At 50.8% G+C, this 20279-nt stretch overlaps 1 protein-coding gene across 3 annotated transcripts in view; it reads right to left on the bottom strand.

The window, feature by feature from the left end:
• Positions 1 to 20279, bottom strand: part of ARHGAP42 (Rho GTPase activating protein 42) — a 127419-nt gene that overhangs the window by 73397 nt on the left and 33743 nt on the right. For all 3 annotated transcript variants that reach the window (XM_056114785.1, XM_056114783.1, XM_056114784.1), the window contains 2 exons: positions 18665 to 18760; positions 3697 to 3758 (listed from right to left, as the gene is read on the bottom strand). In XM_056114785.1, coding sequence (XP_055970760.1) covers positions 3697 to 3758; positions 18665 to 18752 — 150 coding nt within the window. In that variant the 5' untranslated portion in view covers positions 18753 to 18760. The remainder of the gene's footprint in view (positions 1 to 3696; positions 3759 to 18664; positions 18761 to 20279) is intronic.

Here is a 20279-nt window from a genome sequence, read left to right as displayed (position 1 = left end):
GAAAGCCCAAGCTTGGGCTCGGTCCCTGTCTCCATCACCCCAAGTGATTCATTTAATGAGTCTGGGCTCAGTTTCAGATTGTTGTAAGGATCAAATAAAAATGTATATAAAAGCAATTTGCAGTGTTTAAAACACACAAATGGATGCTATGACTGTCTGCAATAAAACCACCCGAAGCCACCGGGACTGAGGTCACGAACTGTGTGTGATCTGCCCCCTCTTGGCTCGGCCTTAAGACCCCGCGGGCAAGTGGGAACTTGGGGACACATGAGTGAAACTGCCGCACTCAATGGGTGAGAATCAGGACTTGAATACAATGCACAGGCAGATTGTTTTTCTCTTTTTATTTTATTTTATTTTATTTTTAATTTCAGGCGAAGTCACTGTATAAAAATGCTGGTCTGCAGGCCAGTGTACCTAAAGTTTGTTTCTAATAAAAATTAAAGATACAACAGAACTCCAAACACACTCATGCATGTGGAATGCTGGCATACTGTCTCACCTCTCTGAGACAACCAAAGAAACCGGATTACTTCATGGATAACTGGACCGAAGGGTCCAAAGGCAAGTGCCAGAAACACAGATAATCAATATCACCCACCGACAGCACACACGTAAGACAAGAATTTATGGCGCAAGATAAAAGAAAGGAAAATCTTTCATCAAGAGAAAGAGATACATGCAATGCTGAACATTCTAAAATATTCTCCAATTTCAGGAGTTCTTGCTGAAGCACAGGGAGGCCCAGAGACTTAAATAGGTCTAACAAATGCAATTATTGGCTTCCCCATGTTAAGAATTTGCTATGGAAACTGTGAATGGGTTAATGGATCAACTTTTTTGTTTGCTTTGGGGTCACACCTGGCCATGCTCAGGGCTTACTCCTGGCTCTGCACTTAGGGATCACTCCTGGCAGGGACCATACAGGATGCTGGGGATACAAAACTTGGGGGGGGGGAGGGTTGGTTGCAAGCAAGGCCAACGTCCTTCCCGCTGTGCTAGCATTCCAGTCCTGGATCGACTTTCTGCTGAAACACTCACAGGCTCCTCTTGGATGACTTTGGGATTTAGTCTAGAATTAAAATACAGCAATAGGGCTGGAGCAACAGTACAGCAGGTAGGGTGTTTGCTTTGCACGTGACTGACCCGGGTTCAATCCCCAGCATCCCATATGGTCCTCCAACCACCACCAGGGGTAATTCCTGAGTGCAGAGACAGGAGTAACCCCTAAGCATTGCTGGGTGTGACCCAAAAAGCAAAATAAAATAAAATATGGCAATGCCTGGCGTCTCTGTCATTGGTTTGCTATTTCTGTTTTGTTTCAGCCGTGCCAAGACAGTGTGAGGCATCTGTCCTGCACTGAGCCATGTCCCCGCCCCCTCAACTATTTACAACATTAGAATACATGAACGCTCTTAATCAAGCATCTCACATGCTTTATCAACCACACTCGTCTGCTGATGTCATCACCCAATTCTTGACTCACCCGACAAGTTTGAGGTGAGGAGGTGACAGCATAGATTAGGGGAAGGCTCTGGGGCCCAGCAGCCAGGGGAAACCTTCCTAGCCCACTGTTTGGGTTTGTACCTTTGCTCCACATGGGGCGTTAACAGCCTACGCGTCTCAGAGGGCTGCTGAGCTGAGTATTGAGAACAACAGAGAAAGACGTTATGGCTGGGCCTGGGGTCTTGAACATGCTCTGGGTCAGCTGTGAGAGATAAGCAGCGCCTCCTAACAGAAATAAGGTGTGACCCTCATTAGAAATGATACGAGCATGCAACCCAAAACCCCACGGAGAAGAGGTTTGGAGATTGCCAGCCCTGCATCTCCACAGGAAATGCCACCATTCTCCAGTCAGCAGATCCGAGAGGGTGCTCCAGGGTACTGCAGGGGTGTCACAGGACCCCCCAGACTGCCCCAACAGACAGGACACCCAACAGCCATCTCCGCTCAGGATTCAACTCTTGACTCCCCGTCTCCCTTCATCTCATTAAATGCCAACACCATCTCTTTCTCCTTCTCTCTCTCTCTCTCTCTCTCTCTCTCTCTCTCTCTCTCTCTCTCCTTAATCCCCTTCAGATATAATATCTTTCTTTAAAATTCTTTTCTCTGGTGGTAAAACACAAATTGCATCACCAGGTTATTCCTGTCACCACAAAGAAGAATGGAAAGGGACTAACTTAGCCCCATTATGGAGAAGGCAAGTGACCAGGACACAGCAGGGCTGGAGTCTGAAAGATGAGACAGACAGAGCCAGTTGTGAGAGGAAGTGGATCGGATGTCCAGGGCACAGGAAGTGACAAGTGTAGATGCTTATGTCCTATCCAGAAACAGCTGGGGGGGGGGGGGGAAGGGGGGGGGGTGACAGCCACCCTGGGAGGGTCTGAGGGCTGGAGAGTGGGAAGAAGCTCAGGGCATTGAGGCTGGTGGGGGGGGGCGGGGCGGGGGAGGGCAGCAGCTGCCTGGCAAAAGGGCCTGGGGATCAGGGAGAAGAAACTCAAAGCCAAAAGCCTAAAGGCAAAGCAAGTTCACTATCAAGTTACAAATAACAGGAGAAGGCTGCAGAGTTCTCTTCCAGAAGGCTTGAAGGAGAGTTCCTGCTGCCAGGCGGCGTCTCTGGGTTTCTCAGCCTTCTTCAGATTCACTCAGAACCGCCCGCAGGAAGGGCGAGTCATGTGTGTAACCCAGTCAGCAGGATCTGAAGAGGCTCAGGACGCATCTTTCTGTGTCTACACTGCGTCAGAGACCCTCTTTGCTTGGGGAGAGACTGTCTCAGCGCCTCACCCGTTAAAGCTGATGGATGACTGAATCTGACAGCTGCATCCTTGGGGGAAATGACAGCATTTCCAATAAAGATGTTTAAAAAAAAAGTCGTGCTGCTCATAAATAAACCTTTCCCTGGGGCCAGGTAGGTCCCTGCATCCTATCTGCATCCCTGAAAGCTGTTCTCAGCTGAGTCCCATGAGGACAGGGGTTGACATCTCATTCGGTGGTGCCACAAAAGATGAGATGATTTTTTCAAGTGAGGAGAACAAGATGGGGCAAACATATCCTCAAAGGTCATCATGGAACTCTGAAAAAGAGCGAGCTCTACCTGAGCTCAGATAACATATCTGATCCATCACAGATATCGATATACCACCCTACTCTTCCCAGATTTTCAAAGTTCAAGTCTTCAATGTTCAACTCAACTGACACCTTTTCAAGAAAGTCTCCTGCTAAAGTTCTGGAAATAGGATCTGAATGCATGTAACATATCTAGCTCCATTACACCATTGCCAAAGTTCAAGTCTTTAAGGTCCAACTCAATGATGTCACCCTTTCAAGAAAGTCTCCTGCTAAGGCTCTGGAAACAGAATCTTGAACGAGTCTAATATATCTAGCTCCATTACACCATCAGGATTTATAGGTTTGCTCAATGCCAACATAAAGGTTTCTTAATGGGAACTGGTTCTATATTTCCAATCCTCAGAACTAAAATGCCAATGAAGATAACTTACGCCTGCCAAATCAATCGAACACAGAACAAATGACATGTCTCATTAGTAATATTTGAGAGTTACACTCATCAATCTTTTCTGTAACACTTAGTGCATGCACTGAATCATAATGTCTGAAATAACGGCTGGGCATATTCCAGGTCAGCTAGTAAGTGCGAACACAACAGGATGCAGAGGCAATAAGAAGCAGACTTACCAGCCTTCTCCTCTCCTCTTCCACGGCAATAAGCAGTCTTGCAAATTCTTTCAGAGACTGAGCTGTTTAAGAGACAAAATGGAAAAGTAGCATCAACCTTTGTTCACTGCTGAACTCTTACTGCACCACCAAACAGAAAAATCTCTGTAGACCAGTACCCCATCTGTGGTTTTGTTTCTGCAAAAAGCAGCCAATCATGGGAAGCCAGAGAAATAGTATAGTGGGCATGGTGCTTGCCTTGCATGCTGCCAACCTGGGTTCTATCCCTAGCATTCCATATGGTCCCCTGAGCACTGCCAGGAGTAATTCCTGAAGGCAAAGACAGGAGTAACCTCTGAGCATCATCAGATGTGGCCCAATAAATAAATAAACAAGAAGCCAACCATTATCTGGAAATACTCTGTGCAATCAGGCAGAAGACTGAATCCACAGCCCTTGTAATAAAGCTTACTGTGACTACTATTCCACTGTTGCTATGTTACCCTAATTTATAAATGATGCCTAATTCATAAATCAAATGTTATGATAGATAAGTAAATACAGAAAATAGTAATGCATCAAGTGCTCAATACTATTCAAGGTTCTAGGCAGCCACTGGAGGTCTTGATCTGACCCCCATGGGTCAAGGAGTGGGACACTGCATATTATATTCTGCTCTTTTATATTTGTAGAAGAATAAGTCAGCATTGACAAGAGATTTCAATCACAGGTATGGGGCCGAGCAGTATGGGTGTGTCTACATGCTCCAATGAGGTCTGGAAGGCAGGGAGGGTAACAGTTCTATCTAAAGACTCAAGAAAAGTAGAGTTTCATATATAGGACTGTCAGAGTTAGCAAGAGAAGAATATTCCCTCAATTGCATGAAGTCCCTTCCAAGCAGTGACTTTCAGCAGTGGGAGCTCTAGGGCATCTAACCCGTGGATGCAGCAGTCACCACCAGCCTAGCCCCTGAAGCTTCTTTCTAGACGCATAACAATAGGCACAGGCTTCTGGGACCTGTGTCAGGGACTCCCACATCCAGCCCGAGTCAAAGGCAGCAGCATGGATCTCTCTGGAAATACGGGTGAGTGTGGGTGACCCGCAGGGCCCACGGTGGAACAGGAATTACCCTGAGTGGCACCTTTGAAGCTGCCGGACTCCAGAAAACTCTTTCAACCTACACTGCCAGATCCCGGAAAAAACAACAAGTATACAGAAACTGTGGGAGAGCAAACCGAAAGGAAATAAATGGGAAGGGGTGGGAGTGGGTGTCAGAATGGCATGTTCTTCAAACCTGTCATTCCATCCCTGTGGATTTCCACCCTTGACACCATATGTGGGTGATTCACTAATGCTTGAACTTCCTCGTGGCCTCATGCCCCGGGATCCAGTCACCACCCCATTTAAGCCGAAGCCTGGAGATTCCGTCAGGAAGGCGGCAGGAAGAGCAGGGAGAGAAGCCCGGTCTCATTGGTCACAGTCACGAAGGTAGCAGGAAACACATTTCCGCCCATGAATGAGCGGTGCAAGGTAGGACTCCCTCCCCTCCTCGAAAGGGCAAAGCGGACACTGGCCTGCACGCATTATAGGCTCACCTGACCTGGGGTTTCCATCAGGAGCCAGAACAGAACAGAGCAAGGGGTCGGGAGACCACATTCACGGCCCAGCAGGTTTCAAAGAGAGTGTCTGAAAAATGAGCTTTTTTTTTTTTAAATGTTTACCACAGGTGCTATCAGCACTACAGCTCTAGACTGAGCACATCAAACAACAACAAAATAGTACAAATAAGACAAAACTTTGCTCTGAAAGATGGAGCGGTCTGCAGCATGAAACTTGGTACTTTGGGTAAAGGAATCGTCCCATAAACATCACAGCAGCTGTGTCCTGCAAGCCGGGCTCCATGGTAACCAGGTGACGAGGGTGGGTCTGGTGACGGGCCAAAAGGGTAAGGAGCAGCCCAGAAAGCCAGTGGGTTTGGGCTGCAGGAACTGGACGCAGCAAATACTCTTGTGAGTGAGATGCACAGGTGCTGATACAAGAGAAAGAGGTCAGAGGTGCAGAAGCAGCACTTGAACCTTGGACTGCTCCTTCCAGGCCCAAGTTTTGATAACAATAATAATGATTTTATATATAGACATATATGTGTGTGTATATATATATATGTATATATATATATATATATATATATATATATACATAAAGTATCCTCCTATGGTTCTTTTTAAAATCAGAAACGAGTAGATAATGTACTCTAATCAAACACAGAAAGAAATCAAGGATATAAGAGATAACATAGTGGGCAAAGCAATTGTTTGCATGCAGGTGAGTAGGTGACCCGGGTTCAATCCCTGGCACTCTACACCGTCCCCCTAAGCCCCACTGGAAGTCATCCCTGAGCAAAGAGCCAGGAGTGAGTACCTCTGTGTGAGGTCCAAAACTCCCTTACCACCCCTCCCCCCAAAGAAAGAAATCAAATTGGACTTGTGAGTTATGCTGTGACCTCCCGCTTTGTCAACACAGAAAACGGTGCCATGGGGTCCCAGGGTGGTGAGTGAGGCGTTCCCAAGATACCCCCCAGACCCCCATCTGCTGGGCAGATGAGCATACAAGTCCAGTCTGCATTGGCTGCGATTCCTCTTAGTCCAAGAATGAACAATGCTGTTTCCACTTCCCAGAGTGGTCTCTGACCTGTTCTGCACATAAACACTATTTATAAATTCACCCTATCACGCAGCGGCTAATGAGGCATCTGCAGAGGAGACTTGGACATGCACAAGCTCGGGGAGCCTGGATTCATACCAACTACTCCTTAATTTGACAGTGAATTTTGTTACTTTCCCCTCTTATTATTTCTTCTTCTTTTTTTTTTCTCATTTCATGGAAACACAGACACTCAGATCCGTTGTTGGTCCTGAGGAAGAACAGCCGGGAATGGCCACTGTCCATCTCTGGTCATCACCAGTCACAGCAGAACACAGAAAACTTGGGTGAATGACCCCCACCCCAAGCAGGAGTGGACATGCACAGTATTCCCATGTCCACTGGGTCTGAGGGGACAGGGCCGGTCCTCCCAGAAGCAGCATCTCAGCCCCATGTGGGTCACCCCAAGCCCCTGCCTAGGAAACTGCACCCTAAGCTCTGCCCGTAGACTGTGACCCTGAAGGGGACCTGCTAACAGGACACTGTAGGGAACATGGTTAGTACCCCGGGACTGGGGTGAGAGCAGAGGTAGAGCTGGGGAGCACGGGGGAGGCCTGGGGTCTGTCACCACGATCCACATGCAGTAAGAGCCCTCTGCTCCCCCACAATGGATGGAGCAGCTCTGAGCCCATGGACGGCCCATCTGAGCATACTTTCTACTGCACCAACGTTTCACCACTGCCCTCTCTCCCTGCTGTCCTCAGAGAGGATCCTGATTTTACTATTAATATTTCCCCAGAGTGACAATAAGGAGGCCCAGAGTTAGCATCAAATGCAACATCTGGTTCTGCAATTGGAGCCCTTGACCATACCCCCGTTCAAGACCGGATTCCAAACGGCAACCAGCATTCCAAGAACAATACCTCATACGCAGCAGTCTTCCAACAGAGGACTGTGAAATTAATTCACGAATTTGACAATGCACTGCCAACCCACTGGCCCCGTCAGGAGCACGCACAAGCACAAATTGGGGCTTCACGACCTACCATGGGAAGGAGCGATGCCTGCTTGGGAAAGTCACGCTCTCTCCATGATCTAGCCACCTGCCTGGGGCTTGGCCAGCTACAACCCTACCCGACCATCCGGACCATGGGATTACTGCTGAGCAATAAAACGGCTTTCACATACAAATCTCAGCTTTCAAAAGGAAGTATTCCATAGGCTTCCTTTATTTGTTTATTTATTTATTTATTAGGCTTCACAATGTGATACCAGAAAAACACTTTTGGAACAAAAGAAATTCATTAGTTAGATATACTTATGACAGGTTCTGGGTAGTGAGGAAATGGGATAATGGCATCTATATTTACCCTTATCATAAATTCCAAAACATCCTTCAGTGTCTCTGCAAGATGTGGCAGGGGTGTGGGAAAGGACAGTGTGAGCTCAAAGCTGACTGTCACCACTACCCTCCATCCCAGTAGCTCAATCATAAGAACACTTTCCAAAGCTCTCTGGGTAAGACCTGGGACCATGCCCGGCACAGAGACAGGGACAAGTAAAGTGAAGAAATAGTTTAGAGATGCGCTCCTGGGTTTGGGCCGTACTGACCTCTAGTGACTTTGGGGTCAGAGCTGCACTGGGAGAAGCTCAATTTTTTTTTCAAGTCTGGCAGAAAGAGGACAAAAGGAAGGTATGCTCTCTTTGACAGGGAGGTGGAGTATGGTGCTGGCATTCTGTCTGGCATTCCACTAACCAGGGGGCAGATGGAATGCCACCTGGTGGAATACAGTCCTGTGCTTCATGCATGGGGTGGAGAGCAGGGCAGGGGTGGGGGGCAGTGATCTTAGATTCTGGGAATGTGTCACTAGCTCATCAGCTGGCCATTTGGTCCTGAGCAAACCTTACACTTGGCGATCTGAAAAACCCATTTCCTCTCAGTCTCTCAGCAGCCTCCAAAGCACCTTACTGCTTTACACGGTGGAAAACCTGGTCAGTGTCTGCAAGTCAGAAGGAGCGACAAAGGTGCTCCACCCTCTTGTCCCTGCAGAGCCATTCCACCACTGACCAGCCGTTCTGCCCTGGCACAGAGACCGAGCGGGCCTCACCTGCGCCCACCCCAACTACACCAAGGCCATTCAACATTGCTCAGCCAGCACCAAGGCTGGCTCCTAGCAAAGGTCAGGTCTTGAAAATGGCCAGGGGAACACACCCCGAGCATCGCCGGGAGGGGCCCCTGAGCCCAGAGCAGGGGTGAGTCCTGTGCACAGCCAGGTGTGGCCCAAAATATGAAGAAAAGGATCCAACTCAAAGGTTGTTTGAGAGTTCTCATATGTGTGTTCAACGAGATCCTCTGGGTTTGTGCATTAGCTATAAACTCACAAAGGGCAAACTTAGCCAATAAATACACACAGACACACCTTCACACACACACACAGACACACCTTCACACACACACACACCTTCACACACACACCTTCACAACAGACACACCCTCACACACAGACATACCTTCACATGCACATATACCTTCACACACACACCTTTACACGTACACACACCTTCACACACTCATACCTTCACACACAGACACACCTTCACACACACACCTTCACAACAGACACACCCTCACACACAGACATACCTTCACATGCACATATACCTTCACACACACACCTTTACACGTACACACACCTTCACACACTCATACCTTCACACACAGACACACCTTCACACACACACCTTCACAACAGACACACCCTCACACACAGACATACCTTCACATGCACATATACCTTCACACACACACCTTCACAACAGACACACCCTCACACACAGACATACCTTCACATGCACATATACCTTCACACACACACCTTCACAACAGACACACCCTCACACACAGACATACCTTCACATGCACATATACCTTCACACACACACCTTCACAACAGACACACCCTCACATACAGACATACCTTCACATGCACATATACCTTCACACACACACCTTCACACGTACACACACCTTCACACACTCATACCTTCACACACAGACACACCTTCACACACACACCTTTATTCACACACATACATCTTTATACACACACACACACACACAAGCATTTCTGTCTCACACAGTTCCAAAACTCCTCTTGAGCTGGTTCCTGCCCAGTGACCCCAGTGAATCTCATCTGCATCCCAGCAAAGATGCCGTGAACACAGTGGGCCCTTCCGGGGGGGATAGCAATCGACCCATCACCTGTCCTTGTTCCTGCGAAGAGCAGTGTGACTGCAGGCCTACGGGAAATATCTGCACAGTGCAGTGCCAGGACAGAACCCGGCTTGGCCGCACGGAGGCACCAGGACCCCTGAAGGCTGCTGCAGCCACACCGAGGGGTGCAGTATTCCCTGGTTTCAGAGTTTCCATCCTCACAGTAATTCTGAGAATCTGAGTTGATCCCAAAGTCCAGCTAGCACTATGCTTGGGCACCACTGAACAGGAGGACATACACATCTCTCTCTTTGGGAGGGGAGGGGCTGTGCAGGGCCCTCGGACAGGTCACAGGGAGGGGAAGGCGCTGGGAAGCCTGTCTATGCTGGCGGAGAGGGGGGGCGCCCAGGCTCCCTCCAAGGCAGAACATTCCAGCCAAAGAGGGGTAAGACGGCCTGCCGGCCAGCCCACAGGCACACCGCACTAGAGGACAGGAAGACCAGGTTTCATGTGGGAAAGTGACTTGCGCTCCTGCCCCTGCCTGGGGTGCTCCTGCGTGAAGTGCTCCCCTGAGGGCTCTTCTCCCTGGGGGTGCTGACTACAAGCAGGAGATTCAAACTCTGCCTTCACTAAGGGCGAGCGCTTTATCCAAACTCCAGGCTCTCCCCACAGGCTAGGGTCTCCCCAGAGGTATGGGAGGACAGCCTGTGCCCCATAGAGGGAAAGCACACAGCACCCCTCTGCAGTCTCCCGAGCCTCCCGAGTCTGCAGCTGCCCACATTCTCTCTGCAGGGGACTGTGCATGACCATTGCCCACCATTCCACGTGCCTACATGGGGCCCAAGGACAAGGCTCTCCCTGCTCCATCCATTCTTCAGCCTGGCTGCTCCCTTGAACCGTCTATGTCGCCTTCTCCCTGCCCCAAAGCCTCTCCCAATGGCCCACATCCGTGTTTGCTCTCGCTGGAATTCCCCACCACCTCCAGGGTCACTGAGCTGCCTCCAAGCACCTCCCAGAGTTTGGCCAGTTTCCGGGACTGCCACATTTCTGATGCAAATGTTACTCTTGTGTCTGTGTGTGTGTGTGGGGGGGGGGGGGGGGGGAGGCATGTTGAGGGGGCTCTGAGCAGCATTCGGGGTGCTGAGGGATTCCTCGTGGTACTGGATTAACAGGGGCAGACAGCTCAGTGCAACAGCCGGGAGCCCAGAGGATGCGGGACAGCTCAGGCCCTGGGCGGTGGGCGCGGGCAGGTGTAGGGGCCAGGGGCACAGCATGGGAGCCCCTGTGTGGTCCTAACATTTTCTGTCCGAATTGAAACTGCACTTCTATCTGCTTCCCTCACGTTTTCAAAGGCTCTCTTGGTTGGCGTAGGATTGCTGAGATCCATCTCTGACACAGCGAACTGGCAATCCCTGAATGCCGTGATTCATGCACAGGCCAGAACTATCCCTTCCCGGGCAGCTGCAGCCCAAGGCCAGACGGGCATCTCCTAAAAATGCAGAGATCCAACTCTAACTGACAGAGCCCTGGGGGTGCCCCCTGCTCCCCATCCCTGGAGTCCAGTTGGGAAGCCACCGACGACCCCCCTTCTACCCCCCACTTCATCTTCCTCAGCTCCACAGATTCAAAGGCAATCGGTGTCCAGTGTGCTGGCCTGGCCCCTTGGCAGGTCCACGCCCAGGGAGAAGCACCAGAGAGCACAGATGAAGAGACCAAACCGAGCAAGACTAGAGAGAGTACATACCTGCAGCGTGTGCCTCTCCTCCCTGACCACTCTGTATGAGTGACCACAACTGGCACCTTTCCAAGATACTGACCAGCTGGCCCTGAAGTGCAGGGCCTGACAAGGAGCACTTCCTAGGCCATCTGTTCCAATGCATGGCCGGAAACAGAGGTGTCAGCCCACAAGTCAAACGTGCTGGTGAGAACCTTTACAAAGGTTATCCTTCTTCCTGCCTTCCGCATCATTCTTCCCCATCTCCCTGCTAACCACAGGCTCCCCAGTAGTCAGTGACTCTGGGTGTTTCACCCCATGGGTGGGCTCGGCCGCCCCAAGCATTGGTCTCATGCTTTAGCATCTGGACAGAACAGACCTGGATCCCCCTCCCATCCGCCTCTGACCACCTGCCGACCTTCTCCCCAGGCCCCACCTGCAACACTGGCTCCTCAGTTATTCCCTCTTGCCTGGGGACCAGCCAGCACATTTCGGATCATGCAGTGCCAAAGCAGCCAGACTCAACTCTCACAACTGTTTCACCATGTGGAGGTCACTGGTGGCCACCTGGGAAACTGCGCCCACGGCCCCATGAGCCCCCTGCCCTCTGGAACATGTGGAAGCAGCAGGTGGCATTCACTCCACAGACGTGACTCAGCCAGAGTTGGAGGCGAGTGGGTGAGTTCGACCTGGGGAGGTGGGTGGGTAAGTGAGCACTGTCCAGGGAGGCAGGCAGGTGAACAAGTGTGGCACAGGGAGGCGGATGCTGGCTCCAGCCCTGAGTCACTCCAGGGCTTGGCAGCAGAAGCAAGGAGGCAGTGAGGCCCTGGTGAGTGCCACCCCCACCCTCCAGGCTCTGGGGGCTGCTGTCCACTGTCCAGTCTTCTCCTGCTTTATAGGAGGCCAAGAATGGCAGCTGAGGCACCACAGGCAAAGGACGAAGGTGCCAAGACCTCCTGGAGGAGAAGATGCAAGGAGAGAACTAGAGATAGGCCCCAGAACTTACAGCTCATCACTGAGCCGATGCCTAAGCCACGGGCATCTCTAGTCACACAAGAGATGCTCTCTCACCCCCCACCCCCCCATCGCTCACCCTGAAATCGGCTTGAGGAGGTAGTCGAGGGAACAAGGGTCCCACATGCCACACAGCAGCCATGGGGGCCTTGTTGTAGATCTCAGTGGCCAGACCAGCATGTTAGTGCAAGGGTCTGAAGACGGAACATGGGTCATCAGCAGCGCTCGGCTTCCATTCCTGACACCGCAGGGTGCAGCCGAGAAGTCAGAGTATAGGCACAGCAACAGGCACCTCCCTCCCCAGCACACCCGAGCTCTGACCCCACACCTAGCTCCAACCCCAAATCTGGCTTATTACCACACCAAAAAAAAAAAACAGTGCTAACCACATCCAGGTCCAAGTTTTCATTTTTTTTTTTACTTAAATAGGGTACAGAAAAAAAAGAAGTAGAAACATGAATGGAACTAAGTTCCCAACTTTAAAGGCCAGGATTTGCCAGAGGAGGTAAGAGGCCAGCTCAGTGGGGGCGGAGGGGGGAAATCAACTGCTTTCTATTCAGCAGAACAAATTACAACAAAAGAAACTTCAGGGGATTAATCGGCTCAGTCAGTTAAAATAAAGCATTCTTTCACATGTGACTTATGACATAAGCTTTTCCACAAGACACACACACACACACACACACACACACACACAAACACACACACTAAGCCCCTGAGTCCCACATTCAATGAAATAACATCATTAACAGCGCAAAGCACCTCTCTGGGGTGGAATGCTTTCCGGGGCGCGGAGAGCACCTGAAGCGGCCACTTTCCCAGTGTTCCCATCTGCGGTGGGCAGTGGGTGGGGGGTGGGTGGGTGCAGGGAGGAAGGCGGTCAAAACTTTTGAAAAACAACCTTTCAATGGTCCAACTGAGAGCCATTAAAAAAGTGAAATATGCTTCCTCTACAGAGTTCAAAAGAAAATGTTATTTGTATAAACAATTTAGGCATTTGGAAATGTTCCACTTTAATAGAAGACTTCCTGATTCACAGAACCACATGCAAGTGGGCTGTGTAATGAGGGCCCAGAACAAGGGTAGATTCTCTTTTGATTTAGCAAAGGAGGAGGTAATTTGTTTCCTGGGATTTAACAGAAATCACAGGTCTCTTATTTTATGAAGTTTTTGAGTGTGGCAGTAAATGATACTGTCCTCTGCTTTTGCAAACTTTTTTCCCCTAAGAAGTGCCCAAAAAATGATTTCTGATCAGTTTCTATACTTTTACAGCAAAATCTCAACAAACATTAGGGATCAGCTAGAGGAATAACCAAATTACAGCCTCTCTGGTCATCTAATTCATGTGGGACTTCATAGCCCGAGTTCGATCGTTGGAGATTATATGAGTTTAAGTTGTTTTTCTTGTTCGGTTTTCCAGGCATTTTCTGGATTAGTCAATATAAGCTTCTGCTGTTCACCTCGATGGGCCATGGGTTGCAGGTGTGTTTCTATACCAGATGGGAATTCCTTCAAAATACTCACAGTGGGCTGGAGAGATAGTACAGCAGGAGGGGCACTTGCCTAGCACAGGGCCAACAGAAATATCCCATACGCTTCTCTGAGCACTGCCAAGAGTAACTCCAGAGTAAACTCTGAGCACTGCCTGGGGTGGCCCCCCAACCAAACACACACACACACACACACACACACACACACACACACACACACACCCCTCCGTGCCCCTCCCTGCTCAGTCACATCCTCCCCTGCATGGGAACCCTGGCCCAAACACCACCATTCCTCTGTGCCTGACAGATGCATCCTCAAAGGGAATGGACTCACTTGGCAGAGAGTTTACACATTTTTCCTCCACATTAACTCCTCTAGCAAGAAAAATAAAGAAACGTTTCCCAGCCACTCCCTCAAAGAGCTGCTGGTTCTGACAGCCCCTGAGCGGACATCCCTAATGGCTCCCAGACCCGCGTGTGCGTGCCTCTGTGTGTGTGTGTGTGTGTGTGTGTGTGTGTGTGTGTCTGGAGCAGTGTTCCCTGCAGGACAGCCCAGGGGGCCCTGTGCCATGCACTGTCACTGCTTAGAGGTGCTGCAGGCTGTGCCCCTGGAGATGGCAGGTGGGGACACGGGACAGGAGCAGGGGGCGCAGAGGCTGGAGTCCCTGGGTGCTGGGAACAGGGTACCCAGAGGGCCTAGTTTGCAGCCGATGCCCGTCTTGCACTGGCCCACCAGGGCAGAATCTACACATCTGTAGCAGGTGCTGGCAAGAGGATGCTCCCGGAGGCTCCTCTGACAGGGCCCCTGAAAATGCCTCCAGGATCCAGGTCCCCACCTGCAAGCCCGGTTCTGTCCCCATCCATGTTTGGGGGGGGGGTTTGTTTGTTCCTTTTTGGGGTCACACCCGGCGATACACAGTAATTACTCCTGGCTCTGCACTCAGGAATTACTCCTGGTGGTGCTCAGGGGACTATATGGGATGGTGGGAATAGAACCCGGGTTGGCCTCATGCAACTCAAATACCCTATCCACTGTGCTATGGCTCTGGCTTCCCATCCGTGTTTGATGTCTGCAGTTTCCGGAGATTACTCTGCAGGAGCCCGCCGAGCCCCATGCTCCCTCCAGCCATCTGTTGTGGGTTTGTTTTTGTTTCGTTTATTTTTTGTTTAAATCTCAAGGGCCACCAAGACGGATTACAGGTAACTTCCAATGGCTGATGTAAAGTGCAAGCAGGAAGGCAGTGACCAAACTCTCACTGCAAAGTGATGCTCAGTGTCCTAGAAGCCGGGTCAGGGCTGACCAGGCACAGGCCCCACCCTCGAAGCCCAAGACAATTACAGCTCTGAAAGGCTTGGGGCTTCCTCTGGCCTGGAGGCACTGCTGATGGAAGAATGGGATTCCACATTCTCCAGAGCCAGAAAGATGGCCTGTTCCTGAGAGCAGGCCCACGTCAGGCTGCGCCCAGGACACCTTATGGAACACGCTGCTCCTCACAGCCTGTTTCCCAGTCTGTGGCCCTCATCGAGTGACCTGCCAGCTGAGGCACAAGGATCAACTCCTCCAGTTGTCGGCCACTACGTCCCATCCCTGATTCCTCTGCCCCAGGAGACCAAACTTTCCCCAGCTCCCCCGTTCGCCCGGCCGCAGTGGGCCCTGGGGACTCTGGAGGGCCAGGAAGAGGGATGGTCAGTGGCCAGCGGCTCCTTCTCATACATGGGCCCCACTGGGATGGGCAGGAGTGGCAAGTTCCATGAGAGCCATGCCCAGTTTGCACCCCCAGTTCTGAGATCACCGCCCTACTGAGCCCCGGGATTCACCACCGGATCCTAGACACCCACCCCATAGGCCAGCGACATCTGACTGGTCAGTACAGGGCCCAGAGGGGCTACAGAAGGGCACAGAGCAGTATGGGGCTGGGTTGGACGCAGCACTCGGTCTCCGAGTCAGGACATTTCAGGGACAAAGCTTGAGGCTGGGGTGGACACAGCGCTCGGTCCCCTGAGTCAGGTGCACTCACCCCACCCCCCCCCCCAGACACACCAAGGCAGAACCTGCACTTCCGGAGACTGCCCCCCCCACCCCCGCAAAGCCCCATCGATGGCAGAGCCCCAGAACTGATGTTTCAGGGACTCTGTCATGCTCAGTTCCCATGGCGTGGGCATACCTGGAGTCAATCTTTAAAGTCACACACAGGTCAGGTCGCACGTCCTTCTCTCCCAGAAGGGAATATAACATGATGCTCACCATAACCATGCCGCTGGACCCTGTGCCAGGCTGTTTCACTTGGGGCGCCCTGAAGGAGGGCAGGTGAGAGCCCTCCCTGCCCCAAGGGACCCAGCCCTGGCAGCTGAAAACCTCCAGAACCCAGCCACCGCCATGCTCATGGCCACTCTCCACACGCTTGGACCAATCACCACCAATCACCACTCCTGATTGTACAGCCACAAATACAGCAGCGTGATACTTCAAACCACACACCCTACCCATACCCCAAGATTACTGCACCAAGTGGAACTGTTGGCCAGCCTGAGAATGTTCATATCCCATAGAAATCACTGCATGCTAAAAATTCTACTTCACTTTTTTGTTTTTCTGCCCGACAGGCTGCTAAACAGTTACTAGCTCACTGTGAAGGATGGAGCAGCAAGACATTTTAATGTCGACTTTAAAATAATTAAATAGAGCACTGTGTTCACTCCTTGCTTTCTCAAACGAAGGATTTTTATCATTATTTATATTAAACTTGACCTTTTACTAATAAAAATAAGTCCATCCTTCAAAAAAAAATGATTACCGCACCACATTTGATAGGGTTCAAAGTAGGAGGCAGCCAATCTTAGAGGGAAATATCCTTTTTTTTTTTTTTTTATAGATCTGTCACTGTCCTCCCGCTGTTCATTGATTTGCCTGAGCGGGCCCAGTAACGTCTCCATTGTGACACTTCTTACTGTGTTTGGCATATCAAACACGTGTTGGGTAGCTTGGGGGGTAGGACTGTGCAGACAAGATACTCTCGGTAGCTTGCCGAGCTCTCTGAGAGGGGCGGAGGAATCGAACCTGGGTTTGCCAGGTCGGCCCCGTGCAAGGCAAACACCCTACCTACTGTTCTATTGCTCAAGGCACACAAGACTCAACCTTTAACAACATGTAAGTGTTCTCTTATAGAAGGGCTTAACAGCCCCTGAGTGAAATATAACAATCTTCACACTCTTTCCTCTAAGGATACTTTTTTGTAGCATTTTCAGTGGTTTTTCATAACAATACAATATATATTATTTCGGATCTTCTTTGGGGCAAGGATTGAGGTTCGGGCTGGAAACATCTGAAATATGGTGATGGGAAGGTGTAATGGTGGTGGGATTGGTGTTTGGATATTAAATGTAATCAAATATTGTGAACCACTTTATAAAATAGAAAACAATTAAAAAACCCAAATAAAATAAAAATTACTAGTAATCTTATCAATCAATCAATTAAGTCACACACAGGGGCCGAGAGCGCAGGCAAGGCCTCGCCTCCCCATGTGGCTGGCCAGGCGTCCATCCCCGGGACTGCAAGATTGCCTGTCAGGAATGAACCCAGAGCACAGAGCCAGGAGCAAACCCTGAGCACTGCCAGTGGGGGGTTGGGCTGTTTAACTCCTCCCTCCCCCCAACACACACCTCAAAGCAAGCGCACACACATATTCCAGGCACTAGGATTAAGTGAGCTGATTCTGACCTGGCTCATCAGAGGCCTTCACGTCTCCACAGCAAGAGCTCCAGGACTCTGAAGCGGGGGACAAAGCTACCTGGGCTTCTCCTCAGACATACACAGGGCTTTTGAGATCAGGGGTCGGGACACACGGGGGTCGGGGAATAGGGATGCTGGACACACACGGGGGTTTGGGACACATGGGGGTCAGGGAACAGGGGGTTGGGCACATGGGGGTTGGGCACACAGGGGGCGGGTACACTCTCTGTGAGAGTAAATCGTGGCTCCGTCCCTGGCACTACGAGGCCCAAGCAGCAGTATCTCCTCAAACTCTAGCACCAAACAATCCTTTGCTGCTTATTGGAGACAAAGGGCAGTAGTCTGGGGCCCTGGACACTTCTAGGGAGACACAGGAACAGAAGCAGAGCATTCACAACCATCACCCCAGCTTTGGCCAACTGAGTCGGGGACACCAAGCCCCCCAACCCCCACAACAAAGTCAGATTCGGGCTCAGGTCAGCAACACCAGGCAAGTTCCATGTCTACACCAGCATTGGCTTAAGGAAGTTCTGTGTCTCACTAGCACTGGCTTAAGGAAGTTCCATGTCTACACTAGCATGGGCTTAAGAAAGTTCTCTGTCTATACTAGCATTGGCTTAAGGAAGTTCAGAGCTACAGCAGCATGGGTTTAAGGAAGTTCTGTGTCTACAGTAGCATTGGTTTAAGGAAGTTCTGTGTCTACACTAGCACTGGCTTAAGGAAGTTCATGTGTACACTAGCATTGGCTTAAGGAAGTTCTGTGTCTATACTAGCATTGGCTAAAGGAAGTTCCATGTCGATACATTAGCACTGGCTTAACACCTCACAGCTGATCTGTTTCTTCATAAATATCAGTCTCCAGCCTGTGACCTGTACTGTGGACACTGGCAAAGGCCCAGCACGTACTGGTCTAAGTGAGTCATTCACTGAGGCAGAGACAAACACTGTTATCCACAGCCTCTCAGGGGCTGACCTGAGTTATAGAACGCTTAAAGTAATTTCCTTATGGGAAAAGCCACAAGAAATACTCTCTTCTGTAGGGATCAAAAACTATCATTAAGGTTAGAACAAAGTCAGACTATTTTAGATGCGTCTCAGCTGGGCGTGTGGATCTATTTGTTTCAACGATGACAGTATCTGAAAGAGAACTTTTAAAATGTCGCAGGTGGAGAAACTCTACTCACCGATACTAATTTCATCATCCGTTTCCGCATCGCCAATACACTCGAACTGGAAATCTTGTAGTGACTGAGAAAACTTCTGTACCGCCATAGACAGATCTGCAGTGAAAATTTTGAGAAAAATAATCATTAGGTTGACAGGCCACAGAGAGAGAGTCCTAGGAAAAGGCACTTATCTTGCTCGCTGCCAAATTTAGTTTGAATTCCTGATGCCATATATGGCTCCCTGAGCACTGCCAGGGATCAATGTTGAGCACAGAGCCAGGAGTAGCCTCTGAGCACTGAGCCTCTGAACACCCTGGCTGTAGCCTCCCAAAAACAAAACAATCAAAAACATGACACCAAAGATACCACGTAAAAGTTCAGAGCAGTGAGTGTAAAACAAGTTACATAAAACTTGGATTTTTAACACTTTGTGAACCAGAGCTTTCAATATACCAGCACAGCCAAAGCAAGCAGCATTCTTCGGAGCTGGGCGCATTTTGCCCAGAGGGGAAGGACCTTTAACAGAACCACAGGGCTGGGCCTGGAGAACCCCCATACACCCACTACCCACCGGTGCCTGCAAAGGAAGGAAAGCGAAGCCAAGTGGAATTGGACAAGGAGCAGGTAGGAAAGGCGTTTCTGCTGACCCACAGCTGTTGGTGACAGGGAAAGTTGGAGCTGTTTGCAGCCTGTGGCTGAGGAGATGCAGCCAAGCGTAGGTCTGAGTGAACGAAAGCCAAGACTGAACAGTGAGCAGCGCACGGACCCTAGGCAGCAGGTGCCCGCAGTGCAGCAGAGAGTGGACGTGGGGACCAGGCTATCTGGATCAACCCCCTGGCTCCTCCTTGCGTTCCCCATTACCTAGGCAACCTCTATGGCCGGTCTGTGCAAAGAGAGGAACGAAGGCACAGCCCGTCCCTACCCCAGGCTCTTCTGAGGAGGACAGGCACCAACCCCTGCCAAGTGCACAGAAGGGACCAGCCTGCCCCTCGCTGGAGCACTGCAGCCTGGAGCTGAGGCAGGGGCTCTGCTCTGTGTGCCCTAAGGCCCCCCGGCACAGATGGTATGTTCCTGTGATGCCCCAGTACTGCTGCCAGGGACCCTGGGGACCCCCAGCACCGATCCTCAGGACACAGCCAGGCTGATTATGAGCACTGTGGGGGAGCCCCTTTCCCACCACACACACAGATCAAACATCGAGTCCTCCCACCCCATCCCTCCTCCTCCCTCCTGAATCCCCTCCCAGCTAGAAGCCGCCACCAGGCCCCAGCCCTGCCTCCTGCCGTGGCCCCTCTGCACGGGGGCCCAGTCCAACCATCAGTGCAATGTCAAAAAAATGCTTCCCTCAAGAGGCAGGAGCCCCATGTTAGATAAGAGAGCACTTGGGAGAGAGTCCCAGGTTTCAGTCAGTCAGCAAACACTTTTCTGTTCCTGTGGCATCAGGAGCAAAGGGTGCTTCCAGGCGCTCAAAAGTCACCGTGTCTGGACAGACATCAAACTCTTCAACACTTCTCTGGCACTGGGACCGAAGAGATGATGTGAACTGGCATGGGCTGTGGCAGCATCTGGGAAGCAGGAAGGGGGCTGGGAATGTCGCCCCTGACAGAGCCAGCCAGTGCACACCTGACAGAGC

This window comes from Sorex fumeus, unplaced genomic scaffold (assembly GCF_029834395.1).
Source record: "Sorex fumeus unplaced genomic scaffold, SorFum_2.1 ptg000028l, whole genome shotgun sequence".
NCBI lineage: Eukaryota > Metazoa > Chordata > Mammalia > Eulipotyphla > Soricidae > Sorex > Sorex fumeus.
The sequence above is the reverse complement of the archived record's forward strand: the minus strand, read 5'-3'. Positions and strand labels throughout refer to the sequence as shown.